Source organism: Plecotus auritus (assembly GCF_963455305.1).
Source record: "Plecotus auritus genome assembly, chromosome: 8".
NCBI lineage: Eukaryota > Metazoa > Chordata > Mammalia > Chiroptera > Vespertilionidae > Plecotus > Plecotus auritus.
This window is the reverse complement of record NC_137782.1, coordinates 67981341-68003399: the sequence shown is the minus strand read 5'-3', so window position 1 is coordinate 68003399 and position 22059 is coordinate 67981341. Positions and strand designations below refer to the sequence as shown.

The 22059-nt window shown below is 55.1% G+C and overlaps 1 protein-coding gene across 2 annotated transcripts; it reads right to left on the bottom strand.

Moving 5' to 3' along the window:
* Window positions 1-307: 307 nt before the first annotated feature.
* Window positions 308-20245, bottom strand: HSPA12B (heat shock protein family A (Hsp70) member 12B). Of its 2 annotated transcripts, none has more exons than XM_080685649.1 (13): window positions 20141-20245; window positions 14747-14806; window positions 12091-12188; window positions 10960-11084; window positions 7828-8014; window positions 7372-7476; window positions 6980-7096; window positions 4918-5092; window positions 3951-4037; window positions 3406-3510; window positions 3054-3312; window positions 2460-2563; window positions 308-1856 (listed from the first exon to the last, which is right to left on the bottom strand). In XM_080685649.1, the coding sequence occupies exons 2-13, from the start codon at window positions 14787-14789 to the stop codon at window positions 1195-1197; spliced, it is 2067 nt and encodes a 688-aa protein (XP_080541775.1). In that variant the 5' UTR covers window positions 14790-14806; window positions 20141-20245; the 3' UTR covers window positions 308-1194. The 2 variants fall into 2 exon arrangements, with proteins under 2 accessions (XP_080541775.1, XP_080541774.1); XM_080685648.1 differs by lacking the exon at window positions 20141-20245 and adding an exon at window positions 19450-19543.
* Window positions 20246-22059: the final 1814 nt, after the last annotated feature.

Sequence of the window (22059 nt, the reverse complement as noted above, 5' to 3'; positions counted from 1 at the left end):
AAGCTCCTACTTTTAGGAGGCAAGGGAACTGTGTGGTATTATAGTCCTAGTCCCCAAAGAGCTATCTACAGTGATGGCATTTTAGGCCTGAGAACAGTTGCCAAGAGAGTTTGGATGGAGATGGCCCTTCTGCTCAGGCCAGAGAGAGGTCTTATGGAGTGGGGGAGTTCTGTTTGGGATACTTGACAAGGAGACACCAGCATCCTCTTAATTATCAGTTCCCAGCCCCATGCACAGCTGAAAGCTTTCTCCCTTTTTTCTGGAACTCAGGCCCCCTCTACTACATTACGGGTTCCCTCTTGTGAGGTACCAGCATAAATGCTTTATTGTCACCTTGGGCAGGTAGGGCTGTTCCATGTCCTGGGTGGGCATAATGGCACATTGAGTTGTCTGGCAGAGCTGAGACAGTCCTTAGTGTCCCCTTTGTCCTCCTAATGTCCCTCCCCCATTTTGTGGCTGGGATAGGGTTCAAGTGGGTCATTCACAGGTTGCCCTTGGTGCCTTCATCTGTCCCGAAGGAAAGCCCGCCCCCAGCATGCTACCCACATTCCCTCATAAGTGCCTTCACCCTGTACACTTCTCATGAGCCTGCTACTGCCCTTTCTACAATTAACAATCATACTTGGGTGGTCAGCACCACCCCAGGAAGGCCCTACTACCCCTGTCCCTCTTGTGTCAGCTTCCAGTCACTTTCCTGTGGTACTGGGCTGCTCTTCCCCCTTCCTATGTGGGCTGAGCCCACCAATCAGTGCACTGCCCAGTCCCAGCCAACCCCCTTCCTCCTGCTGCCCCTCTGCTATGGGCCTTGCCTGGCCTCTCCCTCCCAACTGCATCCACCCCCCACCCCCAGTTCTGGCCAGGATCCAGTCATCTGGAGCATTCTGCCTTCGGAGTCAGGTGTTCCCTTATGGGCGTGACGATCAAGCCTCCTTGACCCCAGTCCTTGGCAGAGGCCTTCAGCCTTACAGTCAGTCTGGGCCTAATCCCAAAGCCAGAGCCTCTGGGTTTCCCCACCCACCCTCCTGCGACCTCATCTTCCCGGGCAGGAGGGCGGGGTAAGGAGCGCTGATACCAGAACTAGGATGTTTGCAAGCCCTTGCCAGGTCCCCTGCGCTCCGAACCGAAGGTGGGCGGGGCCGGACAGAGCCTGGCTGGCACCGCGCCCCCCCCCCTTTTACCCCCCACCCCGCGCCTTCAATTGGAAAGAAAGTCAATGGAGGCTCGCACCGAGCGATTGGTGCTGACGTCGACGGCGGTGACCTTAATTTCGGTGTCGCCAAACTGCATGGCGGCACGGATCTCGCGGCGTCCGGGGGGCGCACCGGCGGCGTCCGGGCCGCCTTCAGCGGGCGCGGGTTCGAGCTCGAGGTTGAGCGCGCCACACTTGCGCACGCCCGGGTCGGTGATGAAGCGCGCATCCTCGGCGGCGCAGCAGTACAGGTTGATGAGCACGCGCCGCTGGCCGGGGCGCGCCGGGCAGTAGCTGCGACGCACCTCCTCGCCCAGCGCCACCGACTGCTCCGCGGCCACGAAGCGCTCGAAAACGTCGGTGCACCAGCGGCGGCCGTCGCGGACCAGCAGCTTGTCCGGCGGGTGGCGCCCGTCCACGAAGCGGTTGAGCACGCCCACGCCGTAGGTGAGCGGTGAACGGCGCACCCGCACCACCCCGGGCGCCTGCCCGAACAGCACGGCGCCCTTGAGGATGGTGAGGCCCACGTCGTGCGGGACCACCACGCGCAGGCCACGGGGGCCCAGCGCCGCCTGCACCGCGTGCTGCAGCACAGCTGACTCGGCAAAGCCGCCCACCAGGAACAGCAGCTTCACACCCTGCACCTCCGGCCGCGCCAGCAGCGCCTCTGCGGGATGGGGTGGAGGTGTGGGGGGAAGAAGGAGGAGGGAAGAGGAGAGGGACAGCTTGAGCTGCTGAGGCTACCACTGCGCGGCCACTAGCACCTCCTCTCCACCTGCCTGGCAATTAGAAATTAGCCATTTCAACTATAAAACGGTTGCCCTATTTTGATGAAAAAAAAAACAAAAACAACACTGAGCGCTTGTACTGAGAGCTCTGCCTCCCCAACAATACACCCCTCCCCCCACATGGGGGCCCTGAGAGAAGGATATGCACCTGATAAATGCCTACTGCGCACAAGACATTGAGCTCTTTAGAAACTTCAGCTCCTTTAAATCCCTGTGATAACAGTTTTGGGAACCCGATACTATCACCCCATTTTATAAATTGGAAAACTGAGGCACCAGAGGTTATTTAACTTGGCAAGACTACACACAATCCCTCCCAGCTCTTATTTCCCAACGCACTGACTCCTCCAGGGTTCCAGATGATTCTGGGTCTCATTCCAGTGTATGGATGTGTGGGGGTTTCCAGGCACTAACAGAGGCCGTTATTCCTGTATCTGGGTGTGTATGTGGGGGTGATGGAGGACCCAAGCTCAGGCGCTCACCTATGTGTTGGATGATCCCTCTGACTGTGGGCTGGAAGAGCTCGTTCATGGCCTCACAAGACATCCTGAGCATCCCCTGTGAGGACCACTTCACGAAGTTCACGCTGCAGGTGAAGGGGGTACAGGTCCATATGTCAGGGTCCTGGGTACCACTGTTGGCCCGGGCCTATGTGCCTGGGCACTGACTGCACCTTATGTGTTATCCCAATCCCCACTCTCCCAGGGGCGTCAGCCGAGGCCTGCTTCTGTTCCAAGCATGAGGTCCCAGGAGAGGAGCCTCCCTAGCCTCCTAGCACGGTGTGTGTGTGTGTGTGTGTGTGTGTGTGTGTGTGTGTGTGTGTGTGTCTGGGGGGGGGGTAAGAGGGGAGAGAAGATAGACGATGGCCCTTTTCCCGAGGCCCATGATTCCCTTGCTCCAGTTGGGACCGCTTAGTCTAGCTGGGCTACTCATGTGCCGCCCCTGCTGCAGGGCTGGCTAGAGCTGTGCAAGCTGTGCTTTAGGCTGACTCCCACTGCCCGCGTTGGCCTACATCCTCCCTTATAGGGGCCTTCCCCATCCGCACAGCCCCCTGAGCCCATGGCCCCCAAGACCACCTGCTCCTGCGCAGGGCCGTCTCCACGTTGTGGCCTCGCTGCTTGCGGTAGAAGTCGATGAAGGAGAAGGGCAGTGAGATGTTGAGCGCCCCCGCACGGTGAGGGCCGGCCGTGCGTTTGCGGGCTTCGAAGGCGATGGTCAGATCTACCCAGGCTGCGGGCCGTTGCCTCTTGAAGGTGGCAATGAAGTCCTCGCCGAAGATACGACCCAGCAGCTGCTCGAAGGCGAGGTCTACGCCTACTGCGCCATAGGGGCCACCTGGAGTGGGGCAGGGGATGAAGGCACCAGTGCAGACATGGCAGCCAGAGGGCATTGGCGGCTGGGTATCAAGGGTGCTGCCTGGCTACTCACCCGACGCCTTGTAGAGCTCCTTGAGGGTGCCATGGGGCTGCTCCAGCTGGTGCACGGTCAGGTCCACCGTGCCTCCTCCGCAGTCTGCCACCACATAGCGGTCTCCTGCAGCGGAGCGGGAGCACACTCTCGTGGCCTGCCTTGCACCCTCAGCCCTACGCCTCCTCCCGACCAGCCTCCAGCCCTGCTCCAAGCAGGTCCTCAGTCCAGCTTGCAGGGGTGGCGATGTGGAGGTGTGAGAGGCTTCAGGTTCTTGAACCTAAGGCCACTGGGAGGGGCACGAGGTATGTGTATGTGTGGGGTGCCAGGGAGGGGGGATGGTCCAGGGCTCTGCAACTCTGCAAGGAGCATGAGTTAGGGGCATGGTTGTGAGTGGGGTGAGGGTGCAGGTGACTGTGAAGGGACTGCCAGGTTAGATACAGCAGATGTTGGCAGGAGGGGTTTTTAGGAGCTGGAGCCAACTTCCTGAATGTTCCCTTCCAGCTATCAGTGTATAGGGGCCTGGAGGGCCCAAGACATAGCCTGCCATCTCCCGGTCTCCCCACCTGCTTGCAACTCTGCCCACAGCTCTCCGACCCCCGACTCCACCAGGAACGTGCGGCTGTGGCGGGACTTTCGCAGCTGCTCGCGGGCTGGGGAGTGGAGGGGGAGCAGGACAGTGAGGTTAGAAGGAGGTGTCTCAGCTACCACACTCAATCCTCATCCTCCCGCCAACACCCTCCATGAGCACCTGGAGCAGCCAGCGCTCCTGAAACTCCTGCTCCACTCCTGAATGGGAGAGGGGGTGCTGACCCCCCAAGGGGCTGGAGGAACCTGATGGGATAATCTCCTGCTCTGTAACCGACAGCTGAGGGGAAGTATTTCTGGCTGCAGGACCAGGGCTCAGGCTGTGGAAAATCAGGGTTGGGAGGGTCTGAAGGAGCTGCGTGTGTGTGCAGGGTGGGTCTTGGGGGACCCAGGGAGCTCAGGACTTGTACCTCTCCCTGTCACAATAAACAAGGCTGACTATAGCTGTCTCAGTGCCTGGTCCTGCAGCAGGATCTTGGGGCTGATGTGGGGGGTGGAGGGGAGCAGCTGATGTGCCATGAGGGGAGGATCCAGGCACAGGATCAGTTTAGGCCAGTGATCGGCAAACTCATTAGTCAACAGAGCCAAATACCAACAGTGCAATGATTGAAATTTCTTTTGAGAGCCAAATTTTTTAAACTTAAACTTCTTCTAACGCCACTTCTTCAAAATAGACTCGCCCAGGCCGTGGTATTTTGTGGAAGAGCCACACTCAAGGGGCCAAAGAGCCGCATGTGGCTCGCGAGCCGCGGTTTGCTGACCACTGGTTTAGGCAGGGGAACACGCCTGAAGACCTCCCCGGGTCATGGCTGTGCCTCCTCATTCCAACTGAACTCCAGTTGGGATATTTCTGCCCTCTCGTGGGCTTCTCCAGAGTAGCGGGGGGCTCTCCTTCATGCCGGACAAAGCTGAGCTCTGGTCTCAGTGGCCCTGGAGATGGCTCACCTTGTCGGAAGCTGGAGTCGATGGAGCGGCGCTCGCCCAGGCGCCCGCTGCCTGGGGCCCGGCAGCTCAGGTCTAGGAGCTGGTGCAGACGCAGCTTGCGGCAGTAGACCGAGGCGGCCTCAGGCTCCAGGGCGATGAGCAGTTGCTCTGCAGTCTCTCTGGACACCAGGCCCGCCTGGAGATAGGTTGTGGGCAGGGCCAGGAGCACCGTGGGCTGTCACACCTAAGATGGCGCCCAGGGCAGGCACCCAGGGCCTGTGGGGCTCCCATCTCCTCCCCATCACACCCCACCCATGCGAGCCCTTCAGGCCCCTCGATGCTGCACAAATTTGGAGCTGCTCCACAGTTGCCCTGTGAAGAACACCATGGGGTTGCCCAGCAGGAAGAGACCCTAGACAGAGTGATGACCTAGGGCACCTTGGGATCTGGCCCTCTGAGCTGCCCAATATGGCCTAGGCTGCAGCAAGGTCCCCTTCACAGAAGCAGGGCTGGCTGGCCAGCTGGGCACTGGCCGAGGGTGTTAGTGGAGACTCTAGCATAGTGTGTGTGTGTGTGTGGGGGTGAAGGGGTGGGGGTGTGTGGTGAGTAATGGGCAGACCATCAATCAAATGAGATGGTGGGGACCCCTTTTAGCTCACTGAGCCCTCCTCCTTCACCAGGCTGGTGGCACAGTAGCCACAGGCCTCCCCACTCCCAGGAGAACTTTGTTCCTGGGGAATCTCAGTAGGAGGAAGGAAACGCCTAGTGAAATTCCAGGCACCAAGACAGGCCAGTTGGGGGGAGAAAACCATTTGGGAGCTGTTACTTCCTGCATCAGAATGGGGGAATCCCTGTGGAAAGTCTTTTATGATTTTGTGGGATTCCCTGGATTCTGACAAGGTGGGGGGTGAGGAGGGGTAGGTATCCAGACTTCCTGCCAGGGCCAGCCCTTCCTGAGCTGGCAGCCAGGGAACGGTGTGGGAGGAAGCAGAGTGGGTAAACTGGCAGGAGGAGGAGCACTTTGGCTGGGGGGGAGGGGGAGTTTGTTCTAGCTGGGCACAGCCTTGCTTTCATTCTGGTCTTTGCAGGGGGATGCCCACTAGGCTTAGGGTTAGCTTCTTCCAGTGACAAGCATAGGCACCTGGGCGCATGCCTGACCCACTGGGGGCCCTGGTATCCTCCAAGGGGTCTACAGGCAGCCCTGAGACCCCTTTTGTAGGTCCTAGGGTATCCTCCAAAGCCCCAGGGTCAGGACCGAGAAAAGAGTCTTGCTCTGAAAGGCTGTTCAATTTTCTCCCCCCGTCTCTACTAGAGAGGGGGTGCCTGAGCTCCACTCATCCTTTCCCCAGACCTTTGGGTACCTCTTATGGTAGGAAAACCAGCGAACACTAGCCCAGACCACCTCCTTTCAGTTTCCTGTGCTCAGGAACTTACAGTGGTTGGGGCTGTGGTGGTGGTGAATTCCTGAAAATACTGATGCTGGATGAAGTGGATGTTCTTAGTACCCTGCCCAGCAACTGGGAGTGTGGCTGCTATTGGCTCACAACTGCCCCCTTCTCTGGAGCTGCCCTCAGCCGAATGGGAACCACCTCACTTGGAGAGGATCCCCTCTACCCAGTAACCAGTAACAAAAAACTGGCCCCCTGGCCTCACTGTGGCCAACACGGGGGTGCAGTTCCCCCTCCAGAGCTCTCCATGGGGTCAGGCGGAGATCACACTCCAGTTGAGACCACATCCCTGCTCAGCTCTTTCTCCTGTCCTGCTTCCCCCACCCCTTTCTCCTGAGTGTCCTTCAATAGAACAATGCACAATTCCCATTCTGGGCTCTGCTTTTAGGAGACCTGACTTAAGACACTGGCTAAGCGGGCCTGGGCAGTGCCTCTTGTCCCTCAGTCCTCTGTTCCTGCAGCCACCTCCCTCCCCCAGTGGCAACAAATGGCCAAAATGCCCAGCAAGTAACGGCTGGAGGTCTTCCCACAATGAATCTCTGGTCCCAAGGGTGGTGGGGTGAATGAGGGGATGTATGGGGCCATCCCTGGGGCCCTCCCGAGCAACATCCACTGCTCTGCCTGCGTGTCCTCACCAGGTAGGCAGCCTCCCGCATGAACTGCTTGGCGGGCTGTTTCCAGATGGCGGGCACCGTCAACACCCAGCGCACAGTGTCCTTCTCTGGCAGCGATGGGCACTGCTCCCGCAGCTCCTGGAGCAGGAGGGGCAGTGAGATGAGCGGCTGGCTTGAGTGGGGTGTCTTCAGCCCTCTGTGGGAGCTGGGAGAACTAATCAAGCCTCAGGAAGAGCTTTCCAGAAGAGTTGGGAAAATCCCTAACACTAACCCCTCCACCAACACCTATATGGCCCATGCAGGCTCTACAGACAAGAAGGCAGGGGAGTGGAGAAGATGACCTCTGATCTCTGACAGTGGCAAGGGATGGGCTAAGGGGAAAGGGTGGGCCTGGGGATGGGGCCACAGCGCACCTGAAGAGCATGCTCCTTGAAGAAGCGCAGGGCATGGGCGAACACCTCCAGGGCAGGCATTTTCTTTCCATTTACCGCCTCCAGCTGGGTCTTCAAGGTGAGATCCTGGCAGGGACACAGGGCCACTCTGCAGAAGGCCATAGTTCTGCCCCATTTCCTGACGACCTCTCTCTTAAAAATCGCTCCATTTCCTGGTGCTTATCCTCTTGGGCATCGTCCCACTCACTCTATAATCTCACTTGAGTTCTGTCCACAGCCCCTCTTTAGCCCTGCCTCTCCTCTAACCCTATCCTCACCCTCAGCCACGCCTTATATCCCTTCTTTACTTTCAAGCTCCGTCCTCTTAGCCACCACACCCCACCCCTCCTCTTTGCCCACCCTCCATTAGGCCTGCCCCTTCCCCTCCTGACCCCGCTTCCCTGGCTGGAACTGGTCCTGAGCCAGAATGTGACTCACAGTGGCACTGTGGATCTTCATCTTGAACTTCTCGAAGTAGAGCCAGTCCCGAGCCTCCTCAGGGTCTAGATCGTGGTAGTAATCACGCGCAGTGTAGCCAAAGCTGTGAAAGGCACCCTCCGGGGTCAGCAGGAGGCAGGTGGGGGTTTTCTGGTGCGCCACGCCTGGGTCCCCGCCCTCCCATTTCCTGTAGAGACAGGGCTATCAGTGGGGTCAGCAGCAACCCTCACTTGGGGGTCGGGGAGGGTTGCATAATGGCTTTGGGGTGAGCTGTGTGACCTTGGCAGGACACTTAGCCTCCCCCCAGTCTCAGTCTTCCCTACTGTAAAATGGGAATAATAATAGTACCTGCCTCTTAGGGTTCTTGTGAAAATAAAGATGGTGTTTGGATCCAGTAAAATCTCCATGAATGCTGCTCTTGGATCCTCCCTATTCATGGGGCTACGGGATGCACCCGGCATTCTGGGTTCCCTTAGTCATTTGACCTCACCTCCCTGCACCCTTAACACGAAGCAGCAAGCCATCATCCATCCATCTGCCTGGGTCTGGCTTCCTGATGTGTCTCTCCAGCATCCTAATAGAGGCCTTCTCCCAGCCAGCTAGTTCGCCTCGCTCAAGGCCGTCCTTCACAGCCAAGCTCCTTTAAGGCACTCACGACATTCCTATCTGACCCCAGCAATACCCCAGCAGACGGCACCTCTGCCAGGTCCCCCAAAACCTGAATGACATTCCAAACCTCCCTATTCACAGGCACATGCAGGCCTCCACCCAGAACTCCCTGCCCAGTTCTCTGACCTGGAAATCTTCCCTGATTTCCTGACTCCTCTAGGCCACACTTGCCACTGTGGCCCTTTGGGGAAGGTACTGGGAATCCAGGTAGAAGAACAGTATGTGCAAACGCTTAGAGATGTGAAAGAACAGGAGAACTAGCTGTAGGTTAGCTCAAAATGCAGCAGGAGAAAAGACAGGAGTGTTAAGGTCAGCTAAAGAAGAACATCAAATGCCATGTCGGAATTCTCTCTTGCTGGGGGTTAGGTTGGGGAGTGAAGAGGCATGATCCACAGTTGCCTTTAGAAAGGTCACAGGTGTCCATGTAGCAACAGCCTGGAGGGGAGGGGGGACGGAGAATAAAAACTATCCAGGTGAGAGAGGGTGGTGGCCGTGGAGAGAAGTGGATGGTACTCCAGAGATATTAAGGAGACAGAAATGATGGGACTTGGTGGCTGGTAGGGGTGGGGAAGGCTTGGGAGGAGGCCAGGATGTCCCCAGTGACTTTCTGTGACTGTCACCTCCACAGGATAGAGGCAGTGTCCCTTCATGTGTCCTTGGCTCCAGCATGGGGCGCAGCATGGCCTCAGCTGCTCTGTGCTGATCCTAGGGGACTGTAAATGCTCAGAGCCTTTGTGGCTTCATGTGGATATGGGGGAGCAGAGAAAGGGGAACGACAGTCCAGGCTCATGAAGGTCAAGTCCCTGTATCTGTGGGGCAGTGACCTTACTATCTGTCTCTCCATCCACCCTTCCATCCAGTCTCCCGGGCCCTGGGGATGCTCCTGATCCCCCATTTCAGTCTGGGTTGGGAGCTTTGGGGTCTTCTATAGCTATACCTATTGGCTGCAGCCCCACTAAGATACACTCTAAGGATCAGGGTCTGCAGGTCTGTGCCTATGAATAGGGAGGTTTGGAATGTCATTCAGGTTTTGGGGGACCTGGCAGAGGTGCCGTCTGCTGGGGTATTGCTGGGGTCAGATAGGAATGTCGTGAGTGCCTTAAAGGAGCTTGGCTGTGAAGGACGGCCTTGGGCGAGGCGAACTAGCTGGCTGGGAGAAGGCCTCCATTAGGATGCTGGAGAGAAGAAATGTTTAAAGAAATGTTTTGTTCAAATAAACTCGACATCAGGATGGATTTTTTGACCATCTCTTTCATAACAACTGTGTGACTTATGTCAACTCACTTAGCCTTCTGATCTTTCACGTCCTTGTTTTTCATTTGAGATGTTGGACCTAGGAATCTGCCTCTAGGAATCTACTCCATAGAAATCCCAGCACAAGTTTTCAAGGAAGGAGATTCCTTGCAGCATTTTTTTGTAATAGTGAAAAATTAGAGCCCTCCCCCCGCCCCCCAAAAAAAAACAACACAAAAAAAAACCAACTATCAGTAGAAGAATGGATAAATTTTGAAACATCCATACTATGGAATACTATGCAACTATTAAAAAGAAAGTGGTAGCTTTATGTATTGACATGAAATGTCTACAAAACAGTGTTGAAAGTTTAAAATAGGAAAATTGGCCCTGGCCAGTGAGCTCAGTTGGTTGGGCATCGTCCCGTGCACCGAAAGGTTGCCAGTTCAATTCTGGTCAGGGCACATGCCCGGGTTTCAGGTTCAATCCCAGTAGGGGGCGTGCAGGAGGCAGTCGATGAATGTTATGCTCTCATATTGATGTTTCTCTCTCCCTGTACCTTCCTCTCTCTCTCTAAAATCAATAAAAAATAAAAATAAAGAAGGCAAATTGTATGATATCCCACTTTTATTTAAAACATATATACACACATATATTCATACATATACACTGAGTGGCCAGATTATTATTATCTCTGAATGCATAATCATCTGGCCACTCAGTGTATATCCTATATAATAAAAGGTTAATATGCAAATTGACCAGGAGTTCGACCAGCAGGCAGGCCGGCTAACCGCCCATGTCCCCTCCCCCTGGCCAGGCTGGCTGGACCCCACCCATGCACGAATTCATGCACCTGGCCTATAATATATATACTGAGTGGCCAGATTATTATGCATTCAGAGATCATAATAATCTGGCCACTCAGTGTATGTGTTTGTAAGCAAGCCCAGATATTTGTGTACTTTCCTGTATGTTTGTTATACCTCAATAAAATGTTTTAAAATTAAAAACGGAGCCCAACATTTCCTGCAGAGGGCAGGGAACTGCTCCAGTGGAGGCTGGGGGCACAGGCCAAGGGCCATCCTCCAAACTTTTACCCCAGAGGGGAACCCAGACTTGGGGTGGCAGGAGCTCTGAGGGTACCCCATGTCTCCTCAGTGACAGGACTTCTGGGACCAGGCCCAACCCCTTTCCCCCCACCCAGTCTCACAGCCCAGTGGCCCGCACCTCATCATGTGGATGGCCTCAGGGTCACTGGCAAAGCTGAAGGCATAGCCACTGGAAGTGGTACCGAAGTCGATGGCCACCACCACGGAGAAGGAGGCCTGCTGGGGGGCTCGGGCCTCAGGCTTCTGCAAGTGAAAGACCTAGAGTTAGGGAGCAGCCCAAGGGCCAGGCTGGGTGTACATGGGAGCCCCGCCCTTTCCTGGCTGAGGTCCAGCCCATCCCTGGTTCACCTCCTCCCACCTGCCTGCCTGCCTGGGCTCCTCTCCCATCCCAGGCTCCAGGCTGATCCCCGGAGATGCCAACTGCTTCTCAGGTAGCCTTGCGCAGCTTTTAGCTCAAGCTCCTGCTTTCCTGCCTTCTGGTTCTCTGCCCACCTTCTGTCTGCACAGCCTTAGCCCACCCCCATCTCACACCATTTCACAGCCCGGGTCCAGCTGGGAGCAATTACGCCACTCCTGGCAGCTTCACAGCACACGGACCTGTGTATATTTGACCGTGTTGCTCTTTGTGGCCACAGTGACACAACCAGACGGTCGGTTTTGTGGCAGAGGAGAGAGGCCCCGTGCACGTGCCCAGAGTGGCCCCTGCCTTCTCTTAGGCCTGGCTCCCTGAGAACAAAGGAGACCCCCAGGCTCGATAATTTGGGTGAGGCTGTCTGGGGTGACATGACCCAGCGAGCTTGGGGGAGGGTTATGTCCTGGATAGTTCAAGCTAGTAATTTCTAAACCATGTATTTTTTAGCAGCGTGTCTCCCCTTCCTCAGGTGGGGCTATACTAGACAGGAGTGGGGTGGGGTAACTCTGGGAGGGCCAGTGCAGATCCTGAAAAAACCATATGCTCAGAAATACGCCTGCCCCAGGCAGGTGAGCTGCAACAGCCCCTGGACGTCATCCTGGAGCGGGTATTTGGGTGTTAGTACTGGGGCTCACCTCAATAGAATCGTTACCCCTTAAGTGCAAGGTCACATAAGGTTAACCCTTCTGCAGAGAGCATGCCTGGGGTGTGCTGGGGCAGGAGGCACAGTGATACCCCCAGCCCTGCCCCGGCCCTGCCAGGTCTTGTTTTCTGGAGCACCACCCTCCTCCACACCACTCGGGCCACCCACCACACAGATATCCACGCCAGGCTTACTGGAGACTGCGAGGGTGTGAGGGGGGCAATGCCACAGCTTTCCTGGGTCCTTGGGGAGCCGGGTGGGCTGGGAATGGGGGACCGCTCTGGGCTGGAGCCTGCAAAGAGAGGGGAAGTCACTGTGGCACAATCAGGGTAGGGGGCTGGCAGCTGGGCCCCAGGCCTGGGAGGTTCTCCATCGGTCCTTGCTGGGCCAAGGCAAGGGTTCCCTGCTGAAAAAGGGGGATGGGTGGGAGGGGAGGAAGGACGAGACTGAGAAGGGACACCTGAGGCAGGAGCAGGCTGAGGACTTACTATCGGTTAGAGGTGACCATTCCTGGAGGATGACCCATGCCTCACCTGGGGACCCCACATCTCACCCCTCAGACACAGTGAGGGAGGGGAGAGACAGAGAAGCAGTGTGTGGGGGGTTAGACTGAGTACAGAGATAGAAGAGCAGGAGAGATGGGGTGGGTGAGCTCCTGCCTGGGTTGGGGTGGAAGGTGGAGAAACCATGAAAGGTGGGGAGGATCCCCTCCCCCTAGAGTTCAGCCACATGGTTTTTAGAACCTGAGAGAGCAATCCCCTTCTACTAGTAAAGACACGTTAAAAGATCTTGCCTGGGAAGTATTAACCCATCCACTGCATTCACCAGGCCTTGCTCCTTCAGATTACCACTTGTTCCGATCGATGGCACACATACTTTCTGAGCAGCACTTCAAAACGTACGAAGAAGTGGAAAATCGGGTCTCTGAATGGTTTGCCTCTAAACAAGAAAAGTTCTATTGGGACGGTATCCACAAATTACCTGAAAGATGGGGAAATGTGTAGCTAGCGATGGACATTACTTTGAATAAAGCACTTTTGATGTTTCTCTTGAAATTATTGTGTTTTCTTTGATTACAAAATCCACAATATTAACTGGTTAATAGTCAATCTGAATTTTTAACCGGTTAACAGCTAATCCGCATTATTAACTGGTTAATACGAATTTTGTAATCAAAGAAAACACAATAATTTCAAGAGAAACATCAAAAGTGCTTTATTCAAAGTAATGTCCATCGCTAGCTACACATTTCCCCATCTTTCAGGTAATTTGTGGATACCGTCCCAATAGAACTTTTCTTGTTTAGAGGCAAACCATTCAGAGACCCGATTTTCCACTTCTTCGTACGTTTTGAAGTGCTGCTCAGAAAGTATGTGTGCCATCGATCGGAACAAGTGGTAATCTGAAGAAGCAATACAACAAAATAGCATACATATCAAATCACATATATATCAACATATGTGTAACTCCATCTATTGAAAAAATCGGCATTATACACCGGTACCCCTAGTACTCCCCACAAGGGCCAAAGACAGGCCCAGCTGGCTGCCTGTGAGGATCAAGGCAGGGCAGCACCGCCCCAGCCCAGCCCTGAGCTGAGGGGTGTCCATAAAAATAGGAAGTGAATCCCAAGTCATCCCCCCAACCCCCCCCCCCAACAACACATACACATGGAGACAGCATTGGGGGGCATGAGGCCCCATTGAGCCTCTCTCACAGGCCCAGGACTGAGCTGGACCTTCAGTGGAAGCAACACAGCCCCAGAAGGCAGCCCAAAGCCTGGCTTGGAGGCTCAGGCGGCTCAGGGGTCTGTCTGCTAGACATCCCCCAGGTGTGGGCTGGTGGCCTGTCACCACCACTCTGGGCTTTCCTAGGGCTCCTGTGAGGAGGACTGGGGCTCCTGAGATTCCGGCATGGGATGAGGGGGTGATGGAGTCTGGCATAAAGAGCCATGAACAAAGCAAACTGTTTGGCTTCAGGCTGAGCCGGGGCCCAGGGCCTGTGCTCCCTCAGCGGCTGCCCTGGCAGTTCCCAGCCCTTCCTGGCCTTGGGTACCCTGGGAACATATGTGAGGGGCAGGAAGTGAGGGCGATTCTAGAAAGGGCCTGGACAGGGCTGGAGTCTGTCTTGGGGTGCTGGAGAGGCAGGGACATTTTGGTCACAGCCTCAGGGCTCCCTTTCCTCCTGCGACCAGCATGGGCTTAGGCCCTGCCACCAGCTCCAGCTTGAAGGGCCAAGGCGCTGTGTGGCCTGAGCCTGGGAAGGGAGGCAGGAAGGAAGGCCCAGCCCACCAGGTCTTTGTGAGTGGACTTCCTGAGGAGTGTCCCTCCTGCCTCCTGGCCTCCCGCCCCTGCGCACGCACGCGCACACACACACACACACACACACACACACACAGAATTCTGTGCACATAGACCTACTTGCAGATATACACAGTCTCATACAAGGCCCTGCGCACAGAGATTTGCCCACAGCAAACAGATAGACAGACAGATAGACAGACACACACACACACACACACAAATACACACAACCAGGTCCTGTACACACACAAAACATGCACATGCATAGAGTCCTTTGCACACAGAACTTCTCTGCGCGTGTGCGCGCGCGCACACACACACACACACACACACACACACACACGCACAGGGTCCCATGAACAGATATGTCCTGTGTGCACACAGGAGTGAAGTGTTTACAAACACACACACTTACATACACAGTCCTGTGTGCACTAACCCTAGCTGCACACACATACACTCTCAGGAACTTCTTCTGGGAGAGGTACCCCCTATCCAGACAAGGGCAAGTGGAGAGTGGGTGGGGGCAAAGGTGAGGGATTCTTACCAATGTACAGCCCCTGCATGCCCAGCTCCGGAACAGCCAGCATCTTTGCAGGCCCTGAGGCTGTGAACAGGAACAGACATTCAAATGACATTTATTTGTTCCTTTTTCCCTCATTGAATGCTTACTTGTTTTATTTATTTATTTTTGGCTGGAGTCTTTTGAAGCAAATACCAGACATTATGTTGTTTCACCTATAAATTCTTCAATATGTCTCTCCAACAGATAGACTGTTAAAAACATTGCAACAGCACCATTACCATGTGTAACAAAATTAATTCCTTAATCTCATCTAATGCTCAGTCCACAGTCCCAGCTTTTCTCAAAAAGGTCTTTTTTAACAGTTGCTTTGTTGGAATCAGGATGAAAATAAATGTTTTTGGTGCTCACTCTGTGCCAGGTGCTGGGGGACATCAGACACAGACCCAGAGAGACACTGTCTCTGCCCCAGGGGCCCACAACCTGGCGGGGAACTGATTATAATAAACACCCAAGTGGATTTGAGATTACAGATGATGCAGTCAAGGTCACAGCTGGTTACAAGCGCGACAGAGAGGAGAGCATGGTAAGGCTGGAGAGAGGGGCTGGCCTGGCCTGGCCCTGCAGGCAGGCCCTTGTGGACCTTATTTTAGATTTGGTTTTACATGAAGGGCAACAGCAAATCTTGAAAGTTTGTTTTTTTAATATATATTTTTTTATTGATTTCAGAGAGGAAAGGAGAGGGAGAGAGAGAGATAGAGACATCGATGATGAGAGAGAATCATCGATCGGCAGCCTCCTGCAGGTCCCACACTGGGGATTGAGCTCACAACCTGGGCATATGCCCCAACCGGGGTTCAACTGTGATTTTCTGGTTCATAGGTTGATGCTCAACCACTGAGCTACACCGGTGGGGCAATCTTGAAAGTTTTGAAGTGGCAGAGTGGAGGTGGGGGCATGACCAGATTTGCGTTTTTAATATATATTTTATTGATTTTTTACAGAGAGGAAGGGAGAGAGATAGAGAGTTAGAAACATCGATGAGAGAGAAACATCGATCAGCTGCCTCCCGCACACCCCCGCAACCAAGGCACATGCCCTTGACCGAAATCGAACCAGGGACCCTCCAGTCTGCAGGCCAACGCTCTATCCACAGAGCCAAACCGGTTAGGGCCAGATTTGCGTTTTTAAAAGTTCCTCTGGCTGTATGGGGGTGTGGATTGCAGTGGGACAGTATGGAAGCAGAAGCACAATCAGGGCTCCAGGCGACTGATGATGCTCCTGGCTGTGTATCCTGAGACAGAAGAGGATACAATTAAGTTAGAGGTTAAAACCAACAGGGATGGAGGATGGCAGGATTAGATATGGGGATTAAGAAGAAGGTGTCTAGGATGACAGTATCTGAGTCAAACTGGCAGATGGGTGGTCAGATGGAGAACAGTGGAGAAGGGCAAGCTCCCCTGACTCCTACCCTACCCACAAACACAGGCTCGCAGGGCGCAAGGGGCAGTGTTCTGGGTGGAGTTCAGGAACTGCTGAGGGAACAGACCAAGGAGCCAGAGGATATATGATCTAGAGGTCAGGGAGAAGCTGTGGTGGAGATGTGTGTCTGGGGGTCATTGGCAGAAAGCAGAGTGGGGGAAGGGAAGGGAAAGGACCCTTCGCATAAAGGCTGACTCCAGGAAGGTGGGCTGGCCGAGGAGACCTAGATGCCTGCTGTGGTTTTATGGCATCTCAGTTGTTAGATGAGACTGGAAACACCTGTTTGAATGGCCCAGGGCTGCATTTTGGTGGAATGATGAGAAGGGGTGGGAGTCAGGTAAGCCTAGGTGAGGAGAGAGCAGAGGGTAGACGAATGGAGCTTGCACTTCCAGGAGGATGGCTGAGATCAGGAGCTGATGTATGCACAGTATCCAGAGGAGCATAAAGCTTAAGGGGAGCTGCCCAGAGCCGACTCCCTCTCTGTAGCCAGGAAGTTTTGCTAATAGAACACCAACAGACACAGGTGGGCACTGTCATACCTCCCCCCCCGCCCACATACACACATGCATCCTTGCTAATGCACAGTTCACACAACTCAGCCCCGTCATGCATAGACATCCAGACATGTCCAGGATACTCCCACATGGCCAGCACCATGGAGATTTCCAGATACACTCAATTCTGCTCTCATTGGAGGTGCAAAGTTGGATGTCCAGGAATCAGAATCAGGGGGAAAGACAGGGATGGGTTATGGGTGTTCATAGAGCAGCTGAGTGATGCTGAGAAAAGGAAAGCAAATAGACAGGGTGGGTACAGGCTTTGACAGACAGGGACAGGAGCCCAGTTCAGGGTGATGGAGTGGCATGCTGGAGCTGATTCCCACCAGCTGGCAAAAGCAGTCTCTACATCTCTTACCAATTCCACATTCATTGACATCACATTGGTAGCTTGAAATTGGCCATGGTGGGAGCCAAAATTGGCAAACACTACAAATCAGGGTTTTCTCCCTTTTGTAGTGTTGACTGTAAAACATTTACCAGCACACACTGGATCTAGGCCACAAAGGAGAAGCTGGCAGCCCTATTTGTACATCGTTTCAATTCTTCAGCGAAAACTGATTGAGCATTTCTTTGTGCCAGGTTCTGAGCTAAGTGCCGGAGAAACACTTTGTTGAATGAATGAATGGATTTTCTGAACCAAGGCTATTGTATCTGGAGGAGAAATAATCTAGAACCACCAGGAAAAGAGTCAGGAGTCGTCACTCTAAGCTGGATTCCACATCCAAATTGAGTGCCTATAATCTCCCCAGCTGCCTGAAGCTGGTCCAGTTACCTCTCATTTCTGAGTGTGTGATTCATTGAGTGCTTTACACTGGGGTCTCAGGGCTGGCAAGGACCTATTATGGCACCTGGGTGGAGTGTAGTCTGGTTGCCTCTCTGTGCCCTGGTGCATTTACTGCAAAATGGGTTATATAGGGGGCTTGTGACGATCAAGTTCAGGTAGAAAAAAGTGGTTGAGCTCTGTCCGGTTTGGATTAGTGGGTAGAGCGTCAGCCTGGGGACTGAAGGGTCCCATTTTCAATTCCAGTCAAGGGCGGTTTGATCCCCAGTGGGGAACGTGCAGGAGGCAGCCAATCAATGATTCTCATTGATTTCTATCTCTTCCTCTCCCTTCCTCTCTGAAATCAATAAAAATATGGGTGTTTTTTTGTTTGTTTGTTTGTTTTTTAAATAGGTTGTTGACAAAAGGCAGGGAGTTGGACAGATGTGAGTAGTATTCTTTCCCTTCAGGATGTGGATTCTGAATTTCTCTTCTTAGAAGATTTTGGTCTTATTGAGAGTTTATTGTAGTCATTCTTCATTCTTTAGCGAGGGAGGGAAGACTGGAATCAATTTGTGTTAAAGAAGGAGGATTCTGCCAGCTGGCATGGCTCAGTGGTTGAGCATAGACCTATGAACCAGGAGGTCCTGGTTCAATTCTCGGTCAGGGCACATGCCTGGATTGTGGGCTCAATCTCCCAGTGTGGGGCATGCAGGAGGCAGCTGATCAATGATTCTCTCTCATCATTGATGTTTTTATCTCTCTCTCCCTCTCCCTTCCTCTATGAAATCAATAAAAAATATTTTTTAAAAAAGGAGGATCCTGCTGATTCCTTGAGAGGTGGAAGTGGAGGGGGTGGCAGCACCATCTGTCTTCAGGAACGACCCCCACCCCACCCCTATCACGCACACACACTCAGAAAGATTTAAGGAGAATGATGAACATGGGGCTCAGGACAACCTCAACTCCCAAAGCTGTATGTCTGGGCAGAGTCCATGGCTGGAAATGGGATGAGGAAGATGCTGTCCCAGGGGCTTGTTAATTTCAGACTACTGCTGCTTAGGTTTAAGAATCACTGGGTGCGGCAGTTTGATTTACACAGAAAGTAACTTCATTTCCTGACTACAAGCACAGGCTAAACTCTGGCCCCAATCTGACCCCTACCCTACCCACAGACACAGATCCTTAACCCTGCCCATGGACTGACCCATCCTTGCCCATGGACTGATGACCCCTAGCCCTTGACCTCATATCGACCTCTAATCTTCAGCCCCTTCACCATGACTTCTGGCACTGACTTCTACCCAATTGACATGATCAATCAGTCATTGGGGACCAGGACAGGGTGTGGCTGAGTAGGGACTTGAAACTGGAGACCCCCATCCTAGAGTGTCCCCCCAAATCACAAGGCCTAGGACTTCTTGCCTGATGGAGAGAATTCTCCAAGGATCTATTCCTGGGGTGAGGGTGTCAAGGCTGGGTACCTATGCCTCCCAGAGCACTGGGGGCACGTGATGCTGCTGGATTTCAGGGCTCCACCTGTACCTGTCCTCTGCCCATGAGGACAAAGAGCCCACCCAGATCTGTACAGGTCCCCTCTCTCTCCCACATATTTCCAGCTTCTCCCACCCACTGCTCTCTCTCAGCACCTGCCAGCCCTCTAATGGCACAGGACTGGACTCTCAGCAGGCAGAGAGGCCACAGGCATTTCTCTCAAGCCAGAGGGACCATTGGGAGGCTGCCTCCTTCTGTGCTGGGGCAAGGGTGACAGAAATGGCCCCTCCCGTCTTTCCATGCATCCTGCCCCACCCAGTAGGTCCTCTTCATGGGAGTAGCCAGTTCACAAACAACCTCTGTCCCACAGAGCCTGGGCCCTGAAGCCCCTCCCATCCTCTGCCCACCAGTCCCCCCATCACCGCCCTTACCTTCTGGGGCAACTGGCAGCCTTAGCTCTCACAGGGCGTCCATATTTTAGCGCTCCCTCCCTCCCAGGCTCTCCCACACACAAGCTTGCTTCACACACAGGCTCCACTGGCCTGCAGGGAGCCCAGACCCACCCCACCTGGACCCGGAAGCTAGCCTCACAGAGGAAAACCAGAGTTCCCTGCGCAGGAGGCCAGTCCACAGTCTGGAACTGTGGCACCCCGGCCACCCAGCCACTCTAGAACTTCTGGGACCACAGGTCCCAGGACTACCGCCCCTCCCATCCAAGACGCCCCCCAAACACACACACACACACACACACACACACACACACACACACACACACACACCACACACACACCAGGTATCTACCTCAGGTCTAGGCACCCTGCCCTCCACAAACTGGCCCCTCGAGCAGCCCCCCAGCCTCACCACCCCCACCCCCATCCCACAGCAAGGAGTCTGTCCGGCCCCCCACTCTGCGGAGCGTGTGGGGTCCCAACGCCTGGAGGGGAGCCCACAGCCACAGTCCCGCTGGAGAGAGGGCCTTGCGATCTGTCCCCAACCCAGCGTCCCGGGCGCAGGAAGTCTGTGGCGGGGTCTCAGCCGACAGCCCAGGACGGGACAGACCGGCATGGAGGGCTGACCTCTGTGCCCTTCTCCGCTCTGCGAGCCCCTCGCCCCAGGACTCACCTCCGCCCTCCGACAGCGCGATCTGCCCTGCCGCCTCGACCGCGGCCCCACAGCCGTGGCAGCGCCCTGCGCGGCGTCCGCAGCCCTCGACGTGCCCGTCCCTTCGCCGCCCGCCCGCGCCCCGCACCGCCCACCCCGCCCGCCGCCCCCTCCCCCAGGCCGGATGGCCGCGCGGCTGCGCCGCCGGGTGGGCCCCGCGCTCTCAGCCCAGATGTGCGAGGCCGGGGCGGGGCCTGCCTGCGCGGGGCCTCTGCCGAGGGGCCCAGCCTGGCCCGGCGTCCAGGGCCCCTCCCTGAGCCTCTCCAGCGCCTGGCGGCCGGCTCCCCAGCAGCCCGGGGGGTGGGGTGGGGGAACAGGGTGAGGAGGGGAGGGGGAGGGAGGGGAGAGGAATTCCATACCCCTTGTCGGCCTCCTGCGGCTCGCCTGCGGAGGGGCCCCCTGCCTGCCCCAACAGGCCCACCTCGGGCTCTGCTTAGGCCAGCCCTCGGGGCGAGCCTGTATGCTGGGGAGGGAAAGCTCGCTCCAGGCCCCTCACAGTACCCTGTCCCAGACCCCCCAGTCCCTGAACTCAGACCACCCACCCCGCCATCCCTAGCTTGGTCTCTAAGGGTGAGAGAGACAGGAGGCCAATTGAGGGTGAAGGCAGCCCTTGGGAGCGGGCCTGGCTCTGTTCTTGCTGAAGTCTGAGGCCTAGAGAGAAGGGTGCTCACCGGCTGGGTCCCCACTGCTGGCAGGGGCTCACCCAGAACTCATCTTACCTCTGCCAGAGCACCCGCTCCTTTTCTGTGGGGTCGCACAGACTTGTCCTGACCTAACCCAGGTCCTCTTGGGGATGCTGGGATGTGGCCTCCAAAAGGGGATCTGCAGGGTGGAGACCCCCTTTTGCTAAGCCCCTGTAAGGCAGCTGACTGTGCCCCCAAGGACCTCCTTTAAAAAAAAAATGTTTATTGATTCCAGAGAGGAAGGGAGAGGGAGAGAGATACAGAAACATCAACGGTGAGAGAGAATCATTGATCAGTTGCCTCCTGCATTGGGGATGGAGCCTGCAACCCGAGCATGTGCCCTAACCAGGAATCGAACCATGACCTCCTGGTTTATAGGTCGATGCTCAACCACTGAGCTACTCAGGCTGGGCAAATATTTGTTATTTGATTTGAGAGAGAGAGAGAAACATCAATCCATCAATTCATCACCTCCCATAGGCGATTGAAACCTAGGTAAGTGCCCTGACTAGGAATGAACCTGCAACCATCTGAGCCACTGGCAGGACCCCAGCACCTCCTTGTTCTGAGCAGGCCCCTTCCCTCCACCAAATGTGCCCCAGAGGCTCAGGGTGGCTCAGCCCAGCTCTCCACACTAGGGTACCTGGTCTCTGTCTGCTCTCCCAACCCTCTCCCAAGACAAGGCTCCCATAGTTCTTTGAGCATCATAGTTGCCTCCCACTCCAAACCTTTGCAGGGGCCATTTTTCCTCCCTCCTCCTCTCTGCCCAGCTTAAAGGCTCCCCAACTAAATTGTCATCTCTCCTAGGCTTGTTGTCCTTATTGGCAGGGCCACTGCCCCAGAGCCACCTGCAAGGAGGTTGGGGGTAGGGTGTGTGCTGCACTAGACAATTTTTTAAAAATACATTTTTATTGATTTCAGAGAAGAAGGAAGAAGGAGAGAGAGAAACATCCATGATGAGAGATATTGGCTGCCTCCTGCAAGTCCCCCATAGGGGATCAAGTCCACAACCCAGGCATGTGCCCTTGACCGGAATTGAACCTGGGACCTTTCAGTTCGCAGGCCGACGCTCTACCCACTGAGCCAAACCGGCTAGGGCTGCACTAGACAATTTTGGATGTCACTTTCTGGCAACTTCCACTGGCTGCCCTGAGTGTGTCTATCTGTTGGTGTGGCGGTATGTGTATGTATGTGGGT